This window comes from Tauraco erythrolophus, chromosome 20, assembly GCF_009769465.1.
Source record: "Tauraco erythrolophus isolate bTauEry1 chromosome 20, bTauEry1.pri, whole genome shotgun sequence".
Lineage (NCBI taxonomy): Eukaryota > Metazoa > Chordata > Aves > Musophagiformes > Musophagidae > Tauraco > Tauraco erythrolophus.
Window position 1 is genome coordinate 7,908,034 of NC_141484.1, and position 24,946 is coordinate 7,932,979.

The 24,946-nt window shown below is 55.3% G+C and overlaps 1 protein-coding gene across 3 annotated transcripts; it reads left to right on the plus strand.

Moving 5' to 3' along the window:
• The first annotated feature begins 1,456 nt into the window (after window positions 1-1,456).
• Window positions 1,457-24,323, plus strand: ITGB4 (integrin subunit beta 4). Of its 3 annotated transcripts, none has more exons than XM_086624341.1 (40): window positions 1,457-1,553; window positions 1,872-1,954; window positions 2,473-2,574; window positions 3,023-3,227; window positions 3,767-3,863; window positions 4,300-4,471; window positions 5,354-5,617; window positions 6,016-6,105; window positions 6,277-6,399; window positions 6,539-6,706; window positions 6,997-7,073; window positions 7,244-7,455; window positions 7,730-7,833; window positions 7,997-8,095; window positions 8,754-8,880; window positions 9,022-9,141; window positions 9,321-9,427; window positions 9,732-9,765; window positions 10,208-10,396; window positions 10,951-11,054; window positions 11,495-11,553; window positions 12,116-12,139; window positions 12,305-12,453; window positions 12,534-12,713; window positions 13,294-13,442; window positions 13,802-14,006; window positions 14,986-15,146; window positions 15,495-15,675; window positions 15,879-16,016; window positions 16,564-16,746; window positions 16,950-17,081; window positions 18,095-18,295; window positions 19,200-19,373; window positions 19,864-20,037; window positions 20,983-21,132; window positions 21,813-22,001; window positions 22,257-22,412; window positions 22,864-23,028; window positions 23,472-23,588; window positions 24,181-24,323. In XM_086624341.1, the coding sequence occupies exons 1-40, from the start codon at window positions 1,472-1,474 to the stop codon at window positions 24,321-24,323; spliced, it is 5,589 nt and encodes a 1,862-aa protein (XP_086480467.1). In that variant the 5' UTR covers window positions 1,457-1,471. The 3 variants fall into 3 exon arrangements, with proteins under 3 accessions (XP_086480467.1, XP_086480468.1, XP_086480466.1); XM_086624340.1 differs by having other exon boundaries at window positions 1,466-1,568; XM_086624342.1 differs by lacking the exons at window positions 18,095-18,295; window positions 19,864-20,037.
• The last annotated feature ends 623 nt before the right edge of the window (window positions 24,324-24,946 follow it).

Here is a 24,946-nt window from a genome sequence, read left to right on the forward strand (position 1 = left end):
CCAGGTCCTGACAAACAGCAAAGCTTCTCTGGGTATCCCTGGCAGAGATGCTGCTCCAAGGTTTCCATATTCCTCGTGTTTCAGCTCTGGGGCATTAATTACTGTGATAAAGCTCTCTGGGCACAGCTGATGAGATAAATGAGATATGAATGTCTTGTCATGTGTTACTGGTGTACCCAGTGACTGTCATGGAGAACAAAGTGTGAATGAACATCAAGGGATGTGTCCCCTGGTGTTGATGCCAGGCTGGTTGGAGCCCTGTGCTGCAATGACTTCTGTGAGTGCTCAGCTTCACGCGTTCAGTGTATCTCCAGCGGCCAACGCAGGTTCCAGAGGCCAAGCGAGATCCAACACTGTTGAGGCTAGAGAGGGTCTTCCCAGGGTTTTCTCTGGGCCCCTGGTCAGACTGTTAGTAGCTGAGTCACCAAGTGACTGGTCTGTGCTGGATGTCCCCCTAGGAACTCAGACATCTTCACTGCACGCAACAACTATTCCCATTTTCCTTCCCTGTTTTAAGTGGTTTTCATGTTGTCTTCGCTTACTTCGCAGTCAGGGCTCACACAGCAAGCAGCTCTAAGACAATCCATTTGAGTCTTCTATTTCATACTTGCATCTTCCAGCAAGGAGATGTTTTAAGGATGTCTTTACACTAGATTTTTTCCTCGACTGCTCTCTCTTGCCCTTCTGGGTGCTGGAGTCAGAGCTGCCCTCCGGTGCCGCAGCCGCAGAGCTCGAGTTCCAGCTTTGTCGCTTTTGTTTCCCACGTCCAAATGCTGACTTCTGTCACGTGTGGGTGCAGGGAGAATGGTTCACTCTGTTTAGGATTTGGCCTCTGGATCCGCCTGAGGGGTCCTGCTGCCCTGGATAGGACAGAGGGAGCTACCGGGCTCTTGACCACGGATTCATTCAGCAGCTTCTAAGTTTCAAGTCTGTCATTTCCCAAGGCCTCACCCTCTATTTATTGTTGGTTCAACCGTCTTGGAAACTTTTAGTGTGATAGGAAATAGCCAAAGGGAGGGGTCTATTTTGCTTTTGGGGAGGGATGTAGACAGTCGCTTTGTTTTCCTCCTCTCTTTTTTTCCCCAAACTCACCAGGAAAAGCAAGGTCTTGATATGGTTGGCGCTCACATGTGTGGACGGTGCTCCAGCCACCTGCACCGACCCCACTGCCCTGGGGAACCTGTCAAGCCTGGCACCGCAACTCCAGGGTGCTGTGGCGTGGCAGCTGCCCTGCCCCGGCATTCCTGGGGACTTTGAGCCTTTCACACATGCCAGAGCTTGGTTTTGCTTTTAGCCCTGCCCTGCGGAGATCAGAGATTGCTCCCAGGTGCCAGGTTCCCCAGGCAGGCAGGGCTGTCCCACCGCCGGGGCTGGCAGAGGCTCTGCCAGAGCTGCCTCCATTGTCTCTGGGACCGTTTCCACCTTTCGGCTCTCCTCAACGTGGCCATCTGTGTGTTTCAGGAGGAAGAGGATGGATGTGCTGCCGCGAGTGCGTGCCGGGCTGCTCCTCCTGTCCCTGCTCTGTGCCACTGGCCTCTGCCAAAGAAGCAAAAGTGAGTGCAGCCCTCGTGTGTCCGTCCGCTTGGTGCTGCCCCGCAGGGACTGTGCACATCCCTCCTGGGCTCCGGAAACACCCATCCTCATGTGGATAAGTCCCTTGGAGATCTATCCTGTGCCTTTCCTCCTGATTTCCATCTCCCCAGAATTTGGGGCTCCTCTCTTGCTACGCTGCTGCCGTTTTGTAGCCAGCTGCTGTTAACCACCCAGGGGAAATCTCCACCAACTCTCTGGGAACAGGATCAGCCTTTCTCATGCCCTCCCATGGCTCACCTGGTTTTCTCCATCCCTGATGCCCTGATCTTTCCCCATAGATAACCGCTGTGTGCTGTCCCGGGCAAAGAGCTGCACCGAATGCATCCGAGTAGACAAGGACTGCTCCTTCTGCACCGATGAGGTGAGACCTTGCAGAGCCCACAGCCCCATGTCCCGCCCTGCCAGCGGAGGGATCCCACCATCCCTGGTGGAAACCAGGAGAGGAAACCAGGAGCAGGGTCAGCTTCTGGCCCCAGCTTATCTCTGCAGAGCTGGTCTGGATGAGAAGCACCGAGGCGTGGGGTTCCTTTGGTGTGGATAAATGGGGGAGGAAGGGGTGTGCAGGTCAAACCTGCAGGAATTCAGGGGTTTATTGGAAAATGTCGGTGTGCCAGATCTGAAACAGTGTGTGCGAGGGATGGAGGGAGAGTCTCACCCCAGACAACCCAGTAACCCACTGGTGGTTGCGTTTCCCTGCTGCTGGGGGACTTTGGCTCTCTGCGAGAGACTTGTCCCCATCCCTCTGCCCCACTCCCGCTCCCAAAGGCTCGCTGATGGTCTCAGCAGAGGAACCCCCTTTCCTGACAAAAGCCTTTCCCCCTCACGCGGAGGATTTGCTGCTTTCTCTGCTCGTAACGTCGTTCTCGCCCCCCTTGCCAGAGCTTTGAAGAGTCTCGCTGCGACTTGCGGGAGAACTTGCTGCGGTACGGCTGCGGGGAGGCCAGCATCGTGTACACCCGCGGCGAGATGCGGACCCAGCAGGTGGGTGCTGGGGACACAACTGGGGGGAGTCTGGCTGCTTGGAGGGGTCCCACCTCCCCAGTGTCCTTCGTGTCCTTCATCCTCCTCTGGAGTCTTCAGCAGGAAAAAGGCAAAGTCCAGAGCTCTGTTTATGTAGGGTCTACTCAAAACCAATGCTCTGTGTTAGCTAGCTAATGAACCTGTTGGCAACCAGCCCTGGTCACTTAGAGCTGGGGTGGATTTTCACTCAAAATGGATATAAGCAAAATGCCAAGGTCTGGAGGAGGTGCCCAGCTGGGCACATGTAGACACAGGGGAGCTGCCTCTGTCCCCGGTTGTGCATGAGGGAAGGAAGCATGATCATCCCTGCCTTTCCACTCCCTGCATATCTCCCTGCTCCTTGCCTCCTCCTCGTTGCATCTACACAGGAGATGGAGTCCATCCCCTTCATGTTACTCTTTTTTTGCAGAATTTCAGTATCAACACGTCCCTGCAGAGGACCCAGGTGTCCCCCCAGGGCATGTTCATGCGGCTGCGAGCTGGGGAGGAGATGAGCTTCAACATGGATGTCTTCCAGCCCTTGGAGAGCCCTGTGGATCTCTACATCCTCATGGACTTCTCCTACTCTATGTCTGATGATCTAGACAACCTCAAAAGCATGGGCCAAAACCTAGGTGAGACCCAAGCTGGGAGAAAAGGGGAGCCAGCTCCTGTGCTGCTGGAGGCAGGCAGCTCATTCCTGCCTGCGGCTCTGAGCTCTCTGCCAGCATCGGAGAAAGGGATGCAACTGGCAAAGGGCTGGGAGGCGGCTGCTTTAATTAGAGTTTCTTATCATCGCTGCTTTGTGCAGCTTTGTTGGGGGATGCCTCTCCTGGCCCCGCAGGGATCATCAAGTCTGCTCTATCCTTTCATAGTGCAAGGCTGGTGCCCTGCAGAGTCCATATGGGTGGTGGCTTTGGCATCTTGAACCTACAGGTGTGGTGTGTGCTATTGCAGAAGCTCCAGTCTTGGAAAGGGGCTACCAAAAGTGGTACAGGTTTCTATTCCAACAAAGATAAACCCAAAGAGCTTAAAGCTGATGGTTTGGGAGTCTTATCTATGACCTGACCAGCAGAGAAGATGCCCAGGAAAGGACTTCTTACCCTGGAGCAGCAACCTTGCAGACATCTCTTTATTCACATCTCCGCTCCTCCCTCCCTTCCTCTCTTCCCAGCGGAGTTCCTGCAAGCCCTGACATCCAATTACACCATCGGATTTGGCAAGTTTGTGGACAAAGTCTCATCCCCTCAGACAGACATGAGACCTGAGAAGTGAGTGAGGCCAACGGGTCCCCAGGATGGGAGCAGAGAGGGGAGGGCAGGCACCTTCTGTTTCTCCATGGCTTTCCCGATCTTCTCCATCTGTGGTGTGAGAACCTCCGTCCAACTCTCTCCTTCTGGCCTCCCCACCCTGTCCTCAAGGCTCACTGTAGCACCGTACCAATGCCAGCAGTGTCCTCCTCTACCTTCCTGTCTTCCTGGTTCTGCCACAACGAATTGCATGGCTTGTCTTGTCCAGCTCTGCCCTCATCCCTTCTACCGCTCCCACCCCTCCTCTCAGTGCTGATGGCTTCCCAACTCAACTTCATGCCTTCCCTTGAGGGATTTCTCAGCCCCTGAGTGCTCTCCTCGCCCTTCCTCCCCTCGCACCCCAGCATCCCTTTGCTCCTTCCCCCGGCAAAAACACGTCTCTCCCCTTCTCTCCCAGACTACGTGAGCCCTGGAACAACGCCGACTCCCCCTTCTCCTTCAAGAACGTCATCCGCCTGACCAGCAACATCAACTACTTCAGCCAGGAGCTCAGGAAAGAGCGCATCTCCGGCAACCTGGATGCCCCCGAGGGTGGCTTTGATGCCATCCTGCAGACAGCTGTTTGCAAGGTGAGGGTGGCCAGGGGTGCAGGAGCCGTGTGGGCAGGGCTCTGTCTTTAATGAGTGGATCTTCTTGATACTGATGAGTGACAGAGCAGCATGCTGGGCAGCTGACGAGAGCCAGGGAGCACAGGTTACACGCTCAAATACAGTCAGTTCTTGCCCTCCCAGCCGCACGCTCCCGGCGACGAGTTGTTTTGCATTCCCAATTTTTCCTAGGTCTTATAGAATGGTTAAGGTTGGAAGGGACTTCAAAGATCATCCAGTTTCAAACCCCCTGCCACAGGCAGGGACACCTTCCACTAGATCAGGTTGCTCAAAGCCTCATCCAACCTGGCCTTGAACACTTCCAGGGACGGGACAGCCACAGCTTCTCTGGGCAACCTGTGCCAGTGCCTCACCACCCTCAATGTCAAAAATTTCTTCTTGCTTCTTTGAGCATCTGTGTGTGTGTCCCTGGTGTTTGAGCCCCAGCAGAGGAGCTGCTCGTAGGGCACCCCACGTGTGCTCTTTGCTCTGTCCCCCTTCCTGCCCGTGGCGGTGAAACTCTGCTCCCTGAAGAAGATCCTGCTTGGGCTGCGTTTGGCTGAGGGATAAGCACAGCTCCAAACACATCCCAAAAAGCGTGGGCTTGCCCCCATACACGTGTGTGCCTGGCACTGAGCTGCTGGGAGATGTCCTATGCGTTGAGGGCGCAGATGGGGGAAGCAGAGACCTGCTCAGGTTCACAGGGCCACGTAGCTGGTTGAGTTTGCTGCCAAGCAGAGGTGGTGTCTTGCCCCTTGGGTTTTCCAGCTCCTGCCAGTGCTGGCCTGCCCACAGCTGCAAGTGCTGTGCAGTGGTTTGGGACGCACGGAGGTAAAGGTTCCTTCTCACCCTCCCTGTCTGTAGGATAAGATTGGCTGGAGGAAGGACAGCACTCACCTGCTCGTGTTCTCCACTGAATCTGCCTTTCACTATGAAGCCGATGGTACCAACGTCCTGGCAGGGATCCTGGCAAGAAATGATGAGCAGTGTCACCTAGACACCGATGGCACCTACGTGTACGACACCAAGCAGGACTATCCCTCCGTGCCCACCCTGGTACGCCTGTTGGGCCAACACAACATCATCCCCATCTTTGCTGTCACCAACCACTCCTACAGCTACTATGAGGTGAGGAAACCACGGCGGTGGTGCCACGTGGGCTTACCTTTCCTTCAGGACTCTTGCTTCTCTGCCTGCAGCTTGGCTGTGAGGAGAAAGTGTTCTCCCATCTCTTGTCCCCAAGTGCTAAACCAACACCTTGATGCTTTGGGAGGGTGCGACAGTGCGTTGGGGGCTGCTTTGAATTACGGGAGTACTACTGGGTGCAGGAATCTGGACTGCTAGAGGTATCCCTGTGCTGGTGTCTGTTTCTTGTAAAGCAGTGAGAACCCAGAGCTGGAGTGTAATTTGGGTTGGAAGGGACCTTTGGAGGTCTCCGGTCCAAGCCCTGCACAAAGAAGAGCCCATTTCAGTGCTAGAGGAGTTTTCTCAAGGCCTTGGCTCAGGGGGCTCCTGTCTCTCTGCAGAAGCTGCACAAGTATTTCCCCATCTCTGAGATCGGGGTGCTACAGGAGGACTCTTCCAACATTGTGGAGCTGCTCCGCACAGCCTTTGAGGTAACGATGCTCTCTGGGGCTTTGTTCTCACTCCCAGGGAAGGCAGAAGGTGGGCACCTCCTGCCCAGGAGAGTGGGCAGGGGGCACGATGCGGCACCTCTGGGGCAGGTGGTGGGGTGATCACAGGTTTACTGCTGAAGATCAATGCTGTGCTTCTCTTCTGCCACCCAGCGCATCCGCTCCAAGATGGACATTCGGGCTGACTTCGTCCCCAAAGCCATGAAGACAGAGTTCACCTCCTTGATGTATGAAAAGACGGAATCTGGCTCCTTCCACATCACCCGTGGGGAAGTGGTAAGTCCTTGGATGGCCTTGCAGGGAAGGTGTGTGCGAGGGGCTGAGCCCTCTGTTGCCTCCCTCCTTCCTTCTTCATCTGAGATCGGTGTGGTCCAGCAGAGCTGGCTCACCCCTGCGGTGCGTCCCTTCCTTCCAGGGCAAGTTCAACGTGCGCGTGAAGGCGCTCGAGTACATTGGCGGGCAGCACGTCTGCAGCCTCCCTGAGAAGGACCGGCAGGGAGTTATCCAGGTGAAACCCACGTCCCTGAGCGACAGCCTCAAAGTCACGGCCTCTGTTGTCTGCGATGTGTGCCCTTGTGAGCAGGTATGCAGGGGATGTGTGTTGCAGAGAGATGACCTCCTCCTGGCCAGCCTGGGGTGGGAACACATCCGCTGGTGCATGTGGGTGCTGCTTGACTCCTCACCATTGCTCAGTGGAGGCTCAGCCTGGCCAAGATCTTCACCACTGCCTGTACCAAGCTGGGCATGTTGTCCTATGACTGAGCTTGGCCTGGTGGACAAAACCTTGCCCTAAGATCTGCCTTTCTGATTCCTGAAATGGCCCTGGGGACAGCTGAGCCCATGTGGTGACACGTCTTCTCTCTTCTCTTACAGCAACAAGAGTTTAACTCGCCCAAGTGCAGCTTCCATGGGGACTTCGTTTGTGGACAATGCATCTGCCACCCAGGCTGGTAAGGACTTTGTCCAGCTCTGTACCCCTCCCAGGGTTTCTGCTGGGTCTCGGGACCCCCAGCAACACACGCTCGTGCCCTGGGCATTCCACCCATGTGCGGTCCCCAGGCCAGGCCCCCGCTGTCCTGCTCTCTGCTCCCACCTCTCAGCACCATCTCCTTCTCACCAGGCGAGGGGACACGTGCGACTGCTCCCCGGCATCGTCCCCCAACAACGAAGCCTGCATCCGCCCCGGGGACACAGAGCCGTGCTCGGGCCGGGGTGAGTGCCTGTGTGGGAAGTGCCAGTGCTACTCCGAGGACCTGATGCAGCGCTTCGACGGGGCGTTCTGCCAGTACGACGTCCTGCAGTGCCCACGCACCTCTGGCTTCCTCTGCAATGGTGAGGGCAGCCCCATCCCCACGTCCCCCCACCGCGGGGTGCACCGTGCCCAGTGCCGCGTTGGTGGTACAGCCGGGGTGTCTCGGGGCTGGTGGCACTGGCACAGGAGGTTCAGTGACGGGCAATGGGCTGTGGGGACTCCGCACTTGCAAACTTGCAAGGAGGATACCGTGGAGGCTGTTTGCAGCCCCTTTGCACCCCAAAAACGCAGCGGACGGGGCTGGGGGAGCCACACAGCGCCAGTCCCTGGGTAATTCCTCCTCTCGTGTCGCAGACCGCGGTCGCTGCTCCAAGGGCGCGTGCGTGTGCGAGAGCGGCTGGGAAGGTCCGGGCTGTGAATGTCCCACGAGCAACGACACCTGCATCGACAGCCGAGGGGTAGGTCCTGCCCACGAGGGACAACTGGGCCGGGCAGGGCTGCAGCAAACCGCCCCGGTGCCCAAGGCTCTGGGCTGCCAGGAGCCAGTGCTTTGCCGGCTCCCAGCGCCGCTGCACGTCTACGATGGCTCTCAGATGCCAACTGTCACCTCTTCCCTCCCAGGGCATTTGCAATAACCATGGGAAGTGCGAGTGCGGCAGGTGCATCTGCGACAAGGCTTCGCTGTACACCAGCTCCACCTGCGAAATCAGCTACTCCCTGGTGAGGCTCAGCCTGGGGCTCCTCCGGGTTTATCGCTTCTTCCCGTGTAGATCCTCTGGGGAAAGAAAGCAAAGCAGAGATGAAGGCACATCTCAGCCAGGAGCAAAACCCTGAGCAAGGGGTTAGCCTTGCCTGTCCTGCCTTTGGTGTCCAGGAATGGTCTGGCATGGGAGCTGCTTTGCAGCCACGGGCTTGCTTTGCCCTCCAGTTGACCAGCAGCAACTGCTGAATGTCCATCTGTGTTTTTCTGTGCACTGGTGAAGGGCAGAGATTTGAGGCTCAGCTCCTGGCTCGTTCTGATCAGCCTCGAGACTGGAAAAAGCCACTTCATGGCCTGGTGCCTCAGTTTCCCCATTCACAAACATGAGCTAATCCCATCGTGGGAGTAGAGGAAGCTGGCTTGGTTGTATTTTGGGAAGGCCACCTGAAACCCTTGGAGAAGATCTAATTGCTGCCCAAATGCAGGCTGTTGGTGTAAGAGATTTTGGAGCTGCCTTCGTCAACTACTTCCTCTCTGTTATTCCTCTTTTTGACCTTGCCTGGGTGCCAGGATAAGGATATGGCATTGCCTCTCCAGCTCTGCCTTCTGGAGACGACGTCCTCCCTTGCTCCCCTTGGGCTGTCTCCTGACCGTCCCCCCCATTCCCTCTCTGCCCAGGGCTTCCAGGCTGTGTGCGAGAGCATCCGGGACTGCGTTCGCTGCCAGGCCTGGGGAACGGGCAACACGAAAGGGAACTGCGGCACGTGCCACCTCCAGATCCAGATGGTGGAAGAGCTGAAGAAAGGTACCAGGAGAGTCAGAGCTGGGTGCAGACACGTGCTGTGTCTCCCGTGGGCCCTGCCCATGCGCGTGTGCTTGCGTGGCTGCTCCCCAAGCTTGTCCTGGTCCTGATGGCTTTGTAATCGTGTCCCCTCTCTGTCTGCAGAGGAGGCCAGCGAGTACTGCTCCTTCCAGGACGAGGAGGACGATTGCACGTACCATTACACCCTGGAGGGAGACCCCTCCGTCCTCCCCAACACCACCGTCCGTGTGCAGAAGAAAAAAGGTGATCAGGGACTAGGAGGGGATGTCCAGCCTGGCCAGGGTCTGGACCAGCAGTGACCAGTGACTCTGGTCCTGCTCCGTCCCTTTGCTGCGACCCTGGGCAGGGTCAGCTGCAGGCAGTACTTCCCTGTCCACCCTCCTGTGGGTGATGCCCAGGGGTGACATTGCTGTTCCTTGCAGAGTGTCCACCTGGAAGCTTCCTCTGGCTCATCCCACTGCTCATCTTCCTCATCCTGCTCCTGGGGTTGCTGCTGCTGCTCTGCTGGAAGTTCTGCGCCTGCTGCAAGGTGAGTGCCTTGGCCAGCTGCCTCAAGAGGACCAGATAAAGACCAAAAATGTGACAAATTTCCAGAATCCAGCCAACCTCCATCATGGCCAGATTGTCAGGGGCCGGTCCCTGTGGTGACCATCACCTCCGCTGTCGCTGGCACAAGTCGCTCTGGGATTTCCCCCACTGAAGGGGTGTCTGTCTAAAATCAGCTTCCAGAGCCTCATCCATCTGCTGGTGTGAATCCTTCCAAGCTGGAGACGTAGGGGGGTTTTTTGACCTTGACCTCAAAGTGACCATGTCTTTGGCCATTTGTCTTCTAGGCTTGCCTGGCCCTGCTTCCCTGCTGCTCACGAGGTACGAGCCCTTTGAACTGGGGGGGAGAGGGCTCTGTGGGGTTCACTGCCTTCCTGGGTTGGGGGGCATGCTGGGGTAAGTGTCCCTCCTCATCCTCTCTGGATTGGGGAGGTGGATGAGGGGAGAAGCTCCTAGCAGAGAGCGTGAGCCACAGATCCCTTGAGCTGCTGCCCTTCCTCCCTGCACCGCACCCTGGTGTGTCCTGCTGGGAATCCTACTGCTGGATTTCCCCCGACCAGTGTCCCTCGTAAGGCCTAGCTGCTGTGATGTGCTCTCCCCCTTCGTGGACACCCCTTACCCTCTCCACCCCACTCCATTCCTGACACCTTTGGTGTGGTGGAAGCCCTAAAAATGTTCTCAGGACAAAGTCCCCAGTGTTGGGAAGTTGATGGCTGGTGTTGTCCCAGTCTGCCCAGACTTTGACGCTGCCCCTGATCTGCAGGTCGCACTGTTGGCTTCAAGGAGGACCACTACATGCTTCGCCACAGCCTCATGTCCTCAGACCACCTGGACACCCCCATGGTCCGCAGCGGGTCCCTCAAGGGTCGGGACACTGTCCGCTGGAAGATCAACAACAATGTTCACAAGCAAGGCTTCACCTCCCTCGCTGCCACCAACCCCAAAGATCTCAGTGAGTGCCATAGCTGAGGAACAGGGTGCAGAGGAGATGCTGTGGGTGCTGCAAAGGACATGAACCCTTGGTGGTGGCCCCCAACTCCAGCAGCCACGGCGTTACCTCCAAGCGCACTACAAGGGGGCCTGTTCCTTTATCTGCTTCCATCTCGGGGGAAGCTGAGCAGCATGTTCCTGCATCCAGCCCTGTAGCAGGATCAGGGGTAGCCTTGGAGAGACCTCCTGACAGCCTGGCCTCATGGTGGATGTAACCTGCATGTGTCTTAGTTTCGTTAGCTCAGTGACCCAGCCTTGGTTTCGCTTCCTCATCAATCCAAAGCCACCATTGGACATTGTTTCCTTTGTCGTTTTCTGGCTGGATCTGGCACAGAGCTTCCCAGTGAGCCCTCCTGATCTCAGAGGGTTTTCTCTGCTGCTGCTATGGGGTTTGGGTGCTAGTGCTATGGCATCTGGACACCAAGTGTCACGCCTGTCCCCGTGCTTCCAGCTCTTGGCTGGGTTATTTGCCCAACCAAGAAGGAAGGAGTTTGACTTGGGAATTTCTCTTTCCAGTTCCCTACGGGCTGTCTCTGAGGCTGAACCGGCTTTTCACGCAGAACCTGGTGAAGCCGGACACCCGGGAGTGCGAGCAGCTACGCAAGGAAGTGGAGGAGAATGTACGAGCCCGGGCACGAGGGGGGCTTGGGGTGGGATTGGGGGACACCTCGCTGAGGGAGTGTCTGCGATGAGGGGGAGTGTCCCATTCCCTGTGAACACAGACAGCTCTTGAAAGGAAGAAGGAATTTTTCCTCTTTCTGAAAGAAAGCACAAATTTTAAGATCACAGCTGTGAGAATTATCAGAGCATCACGTTGATGAGATCTGAGGTTCACTTCGGGGCATGTGGTCTGAAGCTCCTGTTTGGCTTCAGTTCGCAGCCTATTGCCATGTCCTGGGGAAAAACCATGTGGTGGCCTCTGCCTGGTGTGGCAGGGCGAGGGGGGAGGGCCCGGTGGTGGCCAGAGGGCTCGCGTGTTTGCTGGCAGCAGCGTCTGCTCGCTGAACACCCCTCTGTTCAGCCAGGGATGTGTTGTCAAAGTCCTTCTTGCCCCTTGCAGCTGAATGACGTTTTCAAGCACATCCCCGGCTGCCACAAGCCCCAGCAGACCAAGTTCAGGTGAGTCACTGGGGAAGAGTCCTCTTGTGGGGCAGGGTTGGACCAGGGTCCTCTTGATGGTGGTCCGGAGGTCTGGGGTGTGAAATCTGGGATGCTGGGAGGGAGCACGGTCTGTGAGCCATCCCCAGCAGCAGCTTCACCCACCGGGGCTGCGGAGCAGAGCCCAGACCATCTGGCTTTGGACCTGAGACTCCTACAGACAGGGACAAATCCTGGGGGCATCTTGCTGGGAAAATTCCCATCAACTTCAGAAGTTTCAGCCCTGTGCACAAGTGCCTGGTGCAGGATGGAGGAGTCTGGGGATGCCGGTGCTGAGCCTCCCCATGGCTCCAACTGGATGTGATCTCCCCCGTGGGCATGTTCCTCATGGTATTGGGAAACCCAGGGCTGGAGGGAGCAGCCAGGCAGGAAGGAACACGCGGTGAGGCCACGGGCTCCGCAGGACAGGTTGGCAGCCGCAGGGCACCTGCCACAGCTCAGACCTGCACAGGGCTGTGATTCATGCAGAACTTTGTCTCCCCAAGTGCCTTAGTCACTCTGATTTGGGTTTTTTTTCCCCCAGGTTACAGCCCAATTCTGGGAAAAGGTAAGAGGAACTCACAGCCCTCCCCGGTGCTGCCCCTCCCTCTTTGTACACCCGTGTGTGGGGTGTCTGAATGCCCCACGTGCTCATTAGCCCCTCCAGCTGCTATGTGAGATGAGCAGATCTGGCCTCGGCTCTTACCTGGCTGTTTCTTCCCACCGACCGCAGGCAGGACCACACCATTGTGGACACAGTGCTCACTGCCCCTCGCTCAGCCAAGTCAGACATCATCAAGGTGATGGAAAAGCATGTTTCTCACGAGGCTTTCAATGACCTGAAGGTTTCACCGGGTTATTACACTGTGACCTCAGACCAAGGTAGGGAGCAGAGCCCAGTGCTGCCTCCTGGCCCGGCAGAGGGGGTATTTCCCACCTCTCACCATTGCCCCTTCCCGCAGATGCTCATGGGATGGTAGAGTTCCAAGAGGCCGTGGAGCTGGTCGATGTCCGTGTGCCACTCTTCATCAGGGAGGATGATGATGATGAGAAGCAGCTGCAGGTGGAGGCCATTGATGTCCCCACTGGCATTGCAGAGATTGGACGCAGGCTTGTCAACATAACCATCATCAAAGAACAAGGTGAAGGGCAGCGACTATGGCATGAGATGAAGGATGTTTGTGTTTGTGTGTCCCATGTCCAGATGGACTAAGGAAGTGGTTTCTAAGGAAGGCTCAGCCTGCGTATCTGAGCTCCCGCAGACCACAGGCCAGAGGCTTGCTTGGTGACTTCTAAGTCACCTGGGTCTAAACTAGAGCGTCTGATAAAGCATCCAAGGGAGGCTTGTCATCCTGGTGATAGAGACCCAAACGTTTGACCACCACAAGTTTAGATGCTACCAGTTCTGTGGAACATCCAGGGTTGACCATATGCCTCAGCTCCAGTTCATAGGTTGCTGGAGTAAAGTAAACCCTTTTCGCTGTTATGTTGTGTTTGGGGCAGGTGAATGTCCTCAGCGATTTGCCTTTGTTCCCATCTTGTTTGTTTTGAGCAGGGAGCAAGAGTCAGGAGTGGTAGAGTCTCCCACCCAAGTAGTAATATTTCATACACAGTTCACACCCATGGGTGACAGGAATTCTGTTCAGGGAGGACACCTGCAAGTTTGTAATGTCATTCTTCACGTGTTTGCTCTACACATTCCTTCTCTCCCGTCCCTTACAGCCAGCAGCCTCATCACATTCCTGCAGCCAGCCTATTCCCACAGCCGCTTTGATAAGCTGGCCAAGATCCCTGTCCTCCGGGAGATCATAGACAATGGGAAATCCCAAATCACCTACAGAACTCGGGATCTCACCGCCAAGAACGGCAGGGTAAGGATGATGCTCCTGGCCTGTGCGGGCAGGAACAGGTGGGCACAGAGTGCTGGGAAGGGTCTGACGGTGGGGCTGCAGAAGAGTAGTTCATCAGGCTCAAAGGGGATGTGGCTGGAAGAGGGGAGTCCCAAGGCTTGAGGTTACCATAAGGGCAGATGCTCCTCTCCATCCCTTGCTCCTCATGCCTCAGGGACCTGAGAGGCTGCTTGTATCTGAAACAGAGGATGCTGGCTGCCCCCTGAGCTGTGGGCACTGGGAGGCAAGTGCAGATTCACTGGGAGAAAAGGGAAAGCTTTCTGGGAGCCTTCTCATGGATGCTGTGGGCTGTGACCATGCACCACTTCCTTCTCCTCCAGGATTACATCTTCACAGAGGGTGACCTGGTCTTCCAGCCTGGGGAGACCCGAAAGGAGGTGCAAGTCCCCTTGCTGGAGCTGACCGAAATAGATGTCCTCCTACACAACTACCAGCTCAAGCAGTTTGCCATCGACCTCCTCCACCCCAAGTATGGTGCCAAGATCGGCCGATACCCCCAGACCACGGTGACCATCGCCGACCCAGGTAGAGGCTGGCAGCGGGCGGTGGGGAATGGCAGCTGGGGGTGTGGGACCCCCACACCGGAGCGGCCCACCCCGAGGTGGTGTACAGAGCTCCAGCCCGGCTCCTCACCTGAAAAGCACCGATGAGGAGGTTCCTCCAGCTCCGACTGGTAGATTTGGGCCTCCCTCTAGAGGCGTTAGTGGGAATAGGCGGTAGGTGGGAAGGAGATGGATAATCGACGTCGCGAAAGGACATAGAGTGGATTCTTCATTCCTCTTCCTTGGGAATTTGACTAAAAAACTACAAAAATAGGGGAGAGGAGGGCCTTGCCATGAGCTGTGCTTGGTGGTTCCTGTGGCTGGATGGGCAGAGGCTGAGGGTGTGCCAGAGGCACCCCCAGAGCTGTAAGAGTTGTCATCAAGCGGGTCGATAATGTGAAGGTATTTATCACGGTACTGGCCAGGAACACTGGGGGTACAAGAAAGTCTCTTGTCATTGGACCAACTAGAACCACTTCAGGGGCAGGCACTGGGGCTGGAGAGGCTCCAGAGAGCTCCCAGATGGACTTGGTGGGTTTCCAGGAGAATGAACTGGGCGACTCGAGAAGGTTCTGCCCATCTCTGTCTTCTCTCGTGGCTGCACAGGGCAATCAATCAAGATGTTAAAGCATTATTAAATACATTCAGATAGAGCTAAAGATTTTCAGAGGCAAGAAGGTGATCTCTTCATTTCTTCCTGCCTGGGCAACCTGTGAGAAGCAGCAAGAGGTGCAGGACTCCAGGGGTCTGAGCCCAACTCTGGTGCCAGCTTGCTGTGTGGCTCTGGGGGATGTCATCACCAAGTGTCTCAGTTTCCCCTCCCTACGGTGGGCATCTAGCCTTCAGAAGTGCTTTGAGAGGCTCACTTGGGATGGCCGGGCAGTACTGGGCAGTAGCATGCTTCCTTCTCCTTCCCCATGGGGGACTAGCACTGACATGACCTTCCTTCCTCGTGTCTGCAGAGGTGGTGGATGGTGTCCCCTCAATGACTGGCATGAGCCAGGTCTCCCAGACGCCCAAAGGCCGCCTGAGTGCACCGCTTAATCCCAATGCCCATGCTCTCAGCTCCAGGGAAATCCGCTTCAGCTGGTTTCCTCCACCGGGAAAACCTCTGGGGTACAAGGTAAGGGGTGAGTGGATCTGAGGGAAGGGTGTGGGTCCCATCCTGCAGCTGTTTGATAAACACAGTTGCTTGTGACGAAGGGATGGTGAGAAGATTCCCATAGAGGGTGCAAGCTCACCCCTTCTGATCCCCTCCATCCCTTAGGGATCATTGATGGGTGGATTTGGGATTTGCAGGAAAGATTCCTGGTGGGTTCATCTCCCTTTCCATTGCTTATCATGAAATTCCCAGACTGCCCTGGCCTGCCGTTTCAGAGGAATGGCACAATACCTCAGTTTTCCCAGAGCAGACCTAATAAGAGATGGGATGAGGATCTGAAGGAATCATGGCTTGCTCTTGCTTTGTCAGGTGAAATACTGGATCCAAGGGGACCCTGAGTCAGAAGCTCATCTCATTGATGTCAAAGCACCATCAACAGAGCTGAGTAACCTCTACCCCTACTGCGACTACGAGATGCAAGTCTGTGCCTACAACGCCATGGGTGAAGGAGCTTACTCCGACATCATCCACTGCCGCACCCTTGAGGACGGTGAGCGGCTCTGCACCTTGCTTCCCACCACGTGGGACCAAGCTGGTGTCTGTGCACCAGGCATGTGGTCAGGGCTCCAACCCTGACCCCCTGATGGTCTTGGGAACAAGCACTGAGCAGTTCCTAGCTGCAATCCAGGGAGCTCTGGGCATCTGCGCGCTCTGGCTTGCGGTAACCTGGACCCTTCGCTCTTGCCTTTCTAGTCCCCAGCGAGCCCGGCCGCTTGGCTTTCAACGTCGTGTCTTCCACTGTGACACAGCTGAGCTGGGCTGAGCCTGCAGAAACCAACGGGGAGATCACAGCTTATGAAGTCAGTTATGGACTCGTCAATGAGGACAACGGTAAGAGCTCGTTTTCTGACCAGGGCAGTTGTGGCAGCTCAGCCAGGCTGAGGGGCTGGAGCACGCTTTCAGCAAGCTGGGCTGGACCCAAGCAGCGGCAGAACAAGAGCTCCAAGGGCATTTCTTGTGAAAACTGGGATCTGGAGGAGTCACTTCTTGAAAGCAGAACAGAAAATCACTGTTCAGTATTTATTCCTGCAAAGCCCGGAGCGCTCTCAGTTCTCATTCACTTCCATAGCATTTCGTGTTGGTGTTCTTTTTAAAAACTTAGTTCATAGGTCTGGACCTAGGGCTAGGGGACCAGAAAGATGCTATTTGGTGACACACCAGCAAGAGGAGACCTCCACTGCAGATTGACTTCAGCATTCAGTTTGGGAATTTCCCCGAGACAATGTCATGCCTGTCGTGAGCAGCCCAAATAGCTGCTGTGCCTTGTCCGAGGTGTCCTGACACCAAACCTCAGGGAGCCTGTTGGCCAAAGGAGGGGTGCTGTGGGGTCGTCTGTGTCTTGTGACCTCATGGGTGATATTTGCACCCGTATTTGCAGTACCCATTGGCCCAATGAAGAAGGTGCTGGTTGAAGACCCGAAGAAGCGCATGGTGCTGATAGAAAACCTGCGGGAGTCCCAGCCCTACCGCTACATGGTGAAGGCCAGAAATGGTGTCGGCTGGGGACCTGAGAGAGAAGCCACCATCAACCTTGCTACGCAGCCCAAGCGCCCCATGTCCAGTGAGTTACTGCCCTGCCTGGGTGGGGAGTGAGGGGGCAGGGGCAGTGCTGGGAAGTGCTCACCATCACTCCAGCTGCTTCTCCACATCCTGCTCGCTCTGCTGCACCAGCCACCCTGGTGAAAGCTGAAGGCCACCCTGAGTGTGGGAGCCCTGTGTGGTTTTAAGCTGCATGTCTAACAGCACTTTCCACATCTTCTCCAGTCCCCATCATCCCTGACGTCCCCATCATTGATGCTGAGGGAGGTGAGGACTATGACAGCTACCTGATGTACAGTGCAGATGTGCTTCGCTCCCCAGCCGGCAGCAAGCGTCCCAGTGTCTCTGATGATTCAGGTAGGTTGCTCCAAGTTTTGCAAAGTTCATTTTTAACATTGATTTTTCTTAACAGCTTTCAGCAATGAGCTTCATTGTTCCTTTCCTCCTCATGGAGATGGGGGGATCGAAGTCACCTAGCTGGTGACCATCAGCCTTTCCAAAGCACAGTAGCTGCATCCATGGGAAAGCCTGAGTAGTCACAATGTAAATAAGACCGGTGCCTCCTTGTCTTAGCCATGAGATAAAGAGAAAGCTCAGCGTAGGGTGGGAGAGGAGCTTTCCATGGCCCTTGCTGTTCATCTTCCCTTCCTGTTGGCATTTTACTGGACCGTGAGAGTTACTGTCAGCAAACAAAGGCTGGCAAGACACTGACCTCTGAGTCCCTTGGATGCTCAGGGTCTTGGCCAAGCCAACAGGAGGGAACTCACCAAGTGTTGGGGAGGCACTGGCCGCTCTTCCTCCATCATTTCACTCTAAGCAGGGTTGGATCCCTTGTCTTTTACTGGGACAATGAGGGGAAGATGGGCCATAAGTGAAGTGATGAGGCTTGTCAGGAGGATCTGGAGGGTCTTTCCTTGGGGGGTTCCCCAGGGCCTGCGATCCAGGATCGAAGTCCCTGGTCCTTGCAGGGAGCAGAGGTAATGGGAACGCCAAGAGTCCAACCGTCCCATGTGCACATCAAGGAGTGAGGAAACCTCTCCTGAGCAGAGGACAATTGTCACAGACTCTTCATGACAGGGACAGGCGTGTGGTGGGACTTCGACTCTTGCCTTTTGTTGTGATGGACACAGGGCTGGAAAACAGCCCTGAGGTTGAGAAACCCCATGCATATCACATTCTCTCCATCTACCAGTCAATGGTTTTACCACCTGAACTCATCAGCCAACACTTGGTGAGATGGGCTATGAACAGGTGTCATTTCCACCAGTGCCTGCCCCTTCCCCGCCCCAGCAAGCAGCATGAAGGTGGTGGGTAGCCCACTCTGTCCCCTGCAGATCATGCCAACACCAGTGCTTGCGTTGTCCCAAAAGGCTCCAGGTGGAAATATGTGCAGTTGCTGGGAGAAGACTTGGATCTTCGCCGCATCACCTGGAGGCTCCCACCTGAAACCATTCCCCGCCTCTCTGGCAGCAGCCGCCTCTCCTCGGACACCGAGGGTCTCCTCCGCGAGGAGGATGGTGACATGGCTACTGACAGCCTGACGAGGAGCGGGACCCCCCGGCCTCAAGCAGGTGAAGGACAGCTTCGTTACGGCACTGAGTGTCCTGTCTCGTCCTGCTCCAAGCCGAGGGGCTGGCAGCTGGGGTCTGCCCCAGTACATGTCCCCTTCCTCCCCTCCTGTGCCCATCCTCCTGTTGGCGTGACGCACTGTTCATGTGCTGTAGTTTGCTTGAGAACCTTGTCCTGGTGTGTCTGCTCACGAGAGTGTCAAGGTAACCCCCATCTCGGCATGGACTTGGGAGCCTGCTAGCAAGTTGCTTCAACAAAAGGCTGGACCTTCAAGGCAGGAGCAATCTCAAATGATACCTGCTAAGTGCCACCTCCAAGGGCAGCTCCTCACCTTAATTAAATGTCCTGAGCTTCTGGGCGGATCTGCTGGACTGTTAAACAGAAATCACTCTCTCATGGGTAGCTGATCTCTCCTGGCCTGCTGGGAAGGGATGGGGGTTTGCCAAGGACCAGAACAACGCAGCAGAGTTTGCTTTTCAGATCCAGCTGAGACGGGATCCAGAGTGAGATTTGGAGAAACCGCCTCCATAAAGGGCTGTTTTTCTTTCACCTTCTTTTGTAACCTGAAATTGTAAACCTGTGCTTGTGCCAAAGGAGAGATGTGAGAGAACATGGCGAGAACCACAAGGCAGTGCCCCAGTGAGGCCGAGGTCTGGAGTTACCTTGGGCACACGGGTGTCTCTGGTGCTGGGTGTAGAGCAACGTCTCTGTTTACCTGTTTGTTTCCCCGTTGGGTGGTTGTGGCTTGTTCTAGATGTAGTGCTCCAGAATGACCTTCCAGAATGGCTGAGGCTGGGATGCGGCCAAGGCAGGGCACAACGTGATGCCTCCTGCTTCCTCCCCATGGAAACTGGAACAGCAGCCCTGTCCACAGCCACGTTCCTCACAGTGTGCCCTCTTTCACAGAGCACTTGCTGAATGGCCGAGTGGACTTCTCCTTCCCTGGCAGTGCCAGTGGCACACTGACAAGGACAACAAACACCAGCTACCACCAGCTGAGCTCACACATGCAGCAGGAGCACAAGGTGATGGGGAGCTCCTCGCTGACGCGAGACTACTCAACGATGCTGATGGGGCACGGTGAGTACTGTGATGATGGGACCTGTCCTTCCCTTCCACCCCCATGACTGTCTTCAGACTCATGCCCTGCAAGTCCTGTTGCAGTGAGGACTGCGTTAACAGCTAAGGGGGCCTATGAACCAGACATCTGGAAGGTCTTATGCTCACCACTGATGTGTAAGTGCTTTGCTAAGGCCACCCTGCTTCCAGACCAGTTTGGAAAGTGTTCCCATCCCTCACATGCAGAGTGCTCGGGACAGGGAGCTACATCCTCATCCTCACGCCGCAAAGCACTCTGGGAAGAGCATGTGTCACTTCTCACTCTATCTAGCAGCACGTTTGCCTTTCAGCTCCATGTGTGTACATCAGCTGGTGCTGAGAGAAGGTTGTGAAAAGGCTCCTCAAATCTGAGCCTTAAAAAGTCATCTCTGCAGGAGCCAGCACCTAGGTTGAACCTACTCTGAAGTCTCCAATGGTGTTTTTCTCTCTTTCTCTTGCACCACTTCTGTAGATTACCCGGGGAGACTCCTCCCTCCCATTCATGAAGATGCTGGGAGGACAATCCCACGGCCACGGGATGTGGGTTTCAGGAGCAGGGCAAAGGTGAAGGGTTACTACCCCAGCACTGGCTTTCGGGACTCTATAATCATGACCGATGGGTCCGCGGGGATTTGCAAGTACATAGGTACAGCTTTGTCCAGCGTCTCCTCCCAGCCACGCATCCCATAACAGCCAAGCCACCGCCCGTCCATAAACTGTTGCCATCCACTGCTCACCCGAAACCCTCTCTCCATGGCTTGCAGTGTGCCACGCTGATCTTCCTCCTGATCCGGTCTGTGCCTCCATCACACACCTCCACCTTTCCATTCGCAGGTGACTTCAGCTGTGTTTCAACCCACCTGGGCTGATTAACACTCACCACCACTGCCACCGTGCTCTCACGAGCTGATCAGCTCATTGTCCCCATCCTCTTCTTTCCTAACAAGCTTGTTGTTCTCAGTCTTTCCCCACAGGCCTTTGGAGGACTCTTGGGGAGAATGTGTGCTCCGTGTGATATGTCCCTCTGCAAGCTCCTTGGCCAAAGCCCATGTCAATGAAGAGCTTCCCGGAGTGTCACCTGCCTGGGAGGCTGCTGTGGTCACCATGATCCTTGTGTCCCAGTGGGCTGAGTTGGAGAGGAGCCAGGAGCACCCAGTCCTGGTCTCATCTGCCTCCATCCAGCTGAACAGTTCCTGGAGGTGTTGGGCTGCTTTAGCTGTAGGCTAGGATTAGTCTTAACAGAGCCTCATCTAAGATGACCATGAAACATGAGACCTCAGGGTGCTTTGGGGTGAGCAAGATGGGCCACACAGCACCCAGGCCCCTGCTCTGGTCTGTACCACAGGAGCTTGAAGCTTACCTGGCCTTGTCCCACACATGGTTGGCACTCAAGGCCATGGGACATCACTGTAGGTGTGCACAGCCAGCCAGTCCCTCCCTGTGACTTGTCAGCTTGCAGAGATGACATCTCACCATGTTCTCTTCAAACCATCGAAACCATCCCACGCTTGCACGTGCCACTCCCTCCTCTCCCTCAGCCCTTAGCCCCCAGCTTCCAGATCTTCACCCTGATGTTCTCTTTTTGCCTCAGACTCCAGGCTGCCACTGGGCATCCCTGACACCCCCACGCGCCTGGTGTTCTCTGCCCTGGGACCCACCTCCCTGAAGGTGAGCTGGCAGGAGCCGCACTGCGAGAAGGAGGTGCAGGGCTACAGCGTGCAGTACCAGCTCCTCAATGGAGGTCAGTGAACAGGTGGACAGTGCCCACCAGGTAGTTGGTGTTGAGAGTTTCTGGTGGTGGAGAGTCTGGTCTGGGTCATCTCCTGAGCAATTGGCTCTGGATGACCCTGCTTGAGCAGGGGGCTTGGACCAGCTGACCTCCAGAGGTCCCTTCCAGTCTCAACCATTCTGCCATTCAGGGACTGATCCCAACTCTGCTTTTTGTGTAGCCTTGAGGAAGTGTCTCAGCTACCCCACAGCTCTCATTTCCCATTTCTGTTGGGGGAAAAATTCCTGGGGTTGCTTGTGGAGTCACCCTCCTTCAAAAAACCTTGGACTTGTTTGCCACCAGCTCCAACATCTTAGTTGAAATTTTTTTCATCACGTTGGACTTGGAGGAAGTACTGGAATGAAAATATCTTATTTTTACATGAAACTTGGTCAGTGTTAGTGAAAGTGTAATTCTCTTTGGCTGAAAATCCTTGAGTTTCCAAGAAGCTGTTGGTTGTCCCAAGCCTTTTGGAACAACATCTCGTCCTGTGCTACCAGTTGTTGGTGGCAAAGTGTGATGGAAGTGGCTGGGGAGGGGCCCTGGATGACTTCTTCAGGCAGTTCATTTGAGACAGAGTTTAGGTAAAAGCCATGGCTCTGTCTTTGTGCTTGCAACATGATCCTGAAGTTCCCTTTCCCTGTGTGTCCCAGGAGAGGTGCACCGACTCACCATCCCCAACCCCAGCCAGAACTCGGTGGTGGTGGAGGACCTGCTGCCCAACCACTCCTACATCTTCAAGGTGAAGGCGCAGAGTGAGGAGGGCTGGGGCCCTGAGAGGGAAGGAGTCATCACCATAGAGTCCCAGGTGGACCCGCAGAGCCCACTCAGCCCCGTACCAGGTGAGGTGGATGTGGGAAAAGAGAAAGGTGGCACTGATGTCTCTGCTGCTGTCTACAGTGCTGGCCTTGCTGTTTTCTCTCCCCTTACCACATCCTGAGCTCTCCTTTCCTTCCTTTCATTTAGAAACAGGACCTTCTTCCCCATGCACTCACCTTCTACTAGCTGTCTAGATAGCTGAGACCCTCCAGCTCATTCCCTCCCAGACTCCTCCTCACTACCTCTGTGACACTGACCTCTCACTCGTGCCACTGCAGGTTCACCCTTCACGCTGAGCACACCCAGCGCTCCTGGACCACTGGTTTTCACTGCCCTCACCCCTGACTCCCTGCAGCTCAGCTGGGAAAGACCCCGCAAACCCAATGGGTCCATCTTGGGCTACATGGTCACCTGCGAGATGCTGCATGGAGGAGGTACGGTATCAGGCTAAGGAAGCCCAATTCCCTGTGTAGAGCACAAGACACCTCCAGCAAAGGCAGCAACTTGCTGCGTTACTGCTGGGACCAACAACAAATTCGTCTGCTGACATTGGTGCAGACGAAGTGGGGACATGAGGCTCATTCCAGGCCTGGGAGCTGCTGCACTCTGATGTTTTGTGTCATTGAGTGGTCTGGTGTAACAAATGTGGAGGGAAGAAGAGGGATCTGTAACTTATCACAGGCCAAACCCAGTGGAGGTTGGTTGTTGAGGATCACCACCGTACTAAAATAGGGTTATATGAGCCCTCAGTAGAACTGGGTGTGATCAGACAGTTCGTGGTGGCACAAGGCTTAGGGAAAGCCAAGACAGCAGCCAGAGTTGGGAGGAGTGTGTTTGGAAGGACTGTCCCTCTGTCTTCACTGCTGGCATGTCTGTGTGGATTAGGGGAGCCCAGAAACATCTGTGTTGAAGGAGACAATCCGGAAACTACCCTGACTGTGCCCCACCTGAGTGAGAATGTCCCATACAAGTTCAAAGTGCAAGCCAAGACCACTCAAGGCTTTGGACCAGAGAGAGAAGGCATCATCACCATCGAGTCTCAGGATGGAGGTACAGTACCATGTCTTTGTGGAGATGCAAAGATAAGAAACCTCTCGGAGCAGGGAACACAACTCCTGAAGTCACCTTCCAGCTCTGGTGGTGACTCCATTTTCCATAAAAGACATGGCGACATTATCTTCCATGCAGACAATGCTGTGCCTTGTGAGCACTGTCTCAGTCCCGATGCACTAAATGACGGCGGATCATGAGAACCTGCCAGTGTTTAATTTATCATGAAATTTCTGGATTATGCCTGGTTGTACACGTACCTGGAGGCAGCTTCTTACACTGCACAGGTGTAAGACCTTCCCAGTCCTCCCAGTTCTTCCGAAACCTGGCTCTGACGTCAGCAATAAAAAACTCCTGAGCTGTTGGTGCTCAATACACAGGGTTGAGGGGTTGGAAGCCCCATGTTGTTTCCTGGCTGACTCATCCCTTTTCCTTCTCCCCAGGCACCTTCTCCCAGTTTGGAGGACAGCAGTACATGAGAGAAGAAGTCTACACCTTCCCCACTGAATACACCACCAAAACCAGCATCAACCATTCCTCTCTGGATCCCCGCTTCACAGGTAGGGACTCGCTGTCTGCTTCGAAACCCTCAGAAAGCAAAGGAGAACTCTGCTCGTCCAAAGGTCTGAGGGCACTTTTACCTTGAGTGTCAAAGGGAGGGAGGGAGGGTCCATCAGACGGGACTGATGAAGTGGGACCAGACTCTTTTCTACACCGTGTCCCTGCTCTGCCCCAGAGGCAGTTGCGGTCATTTCCCCACATGCTGCCCAGTCACAGAGGGAACGCTGCGTTTTCTAAGTCCCCAGGACTATCACTAGGGACCAAATCACAGCTCTTCCTGCAAGGTTAGACCTCTTCAGAGCAGGGAAAAACAGAGGAGTGTGACGACCATCTTTAATTACATCAGTGTAGTTGTCCCGTGTTGCCCCACTTGTGTTTGTGGACTCATGGGTTCATGCTGCAATGTGGAGAGTTTGGGAGCTGTAAGATCTGTCTTATTGAATGACATGGCAAAGTACCAAATCACTTGATCTGGAGAGGTTTTCCATATTTAAGGAGAAACCTCTGCCAGGAATCATCAGGTAGAGCAGATCCTATTCCCTGTGACCCGTACTTAGCACGGTGTCCTGACCACGGAGCCTCTCGTTGCAGACGGCATGCTGATGACGACCCAGCGAGTGGACAGCACCAGCAGCACCCTCACCAAACAGGTCACCAAAGAGTTCGTGAGCCGGACCGTGATGTCCAGCGGGACCCTCACCAAACAGATGGAGAGGCAGTTCTATGAGGCCTAAGCCAGGGCAGGCTGCCCGCCAGCGGGAGATTTGTGTTCAGATGGCAGGACTTTGTGGAACGATCCAAGGGTGCTTCATCCGGATGCTGCCGCAGTGCCTGGGCAGCTCCTCCTGTGGGCAGAGACCCTCCATGGCACTTCAAGCTCTGAGCATCCCCTTTGGAGCCCAGTGCACTCCAAGCTCTGGCATGGTTGGGTCACCAAGTGTGTGCTCATCCCTCAGGGCTTGTTCACCCTGTCCTGCTCTGCACATACTCTGCTCTGCAGAGTCCACAGGGATGGCTTCCATGAACAGTCACCGCTCGCTCCAATACCATTCTTCAGTGCCCATCCATCCAAATACACCTCCTGAAACTGGGGTGTCTCGATGGCTCCAGCCTCCCCACATAAACGGAACATGATGATTTATTCTCAGGTCCTCGGTTTTGAGAGGATCCCAGCTGGCAACATCCTGATTGGCAGAGGGGCACCGTTTCCATCTTTGCTCCAGGCTCTCTGGCAACTTGCCTGGCCACTGGAGACAGTTATTTTGTTCTGTTTGGGGTTTTTTTTTGTACAAGAGCTGCAAGGCAGGGATTCGGGGTAACCTGCGCTTTCTTACTGCACCTGTTTGTGTCTGTCCTT

What these genes read in the sequence shown, in the direction of transcription:
- ITGB4 (XM_086624340.1), top strand. Translation starts at nt 1,472, where the DNA reads ATGGATGTGCTGCCGCGAGTGCGTGCCGGGCTGCTCCTCCTGTCCCTG. An exon ending in ACAGACATGAGACCTGAGAA is followed by an intron (nt 3,864 to 4,299) that starts GTGAGTGAGGCC and finishes CTTCTCTCCCAG; the next exon opens with ACTACGTGAGCCCTGGAACA. An exon ending in AGTTCTGCGCCTGCTGCAAG is followed by an intron (nt 9,428 to 9,731) that starts GTGAGTGCCTTG and finishes TTTGTCTTCTAG; the next exon opens with GCTTGCCTGGCCCTGCTTCC.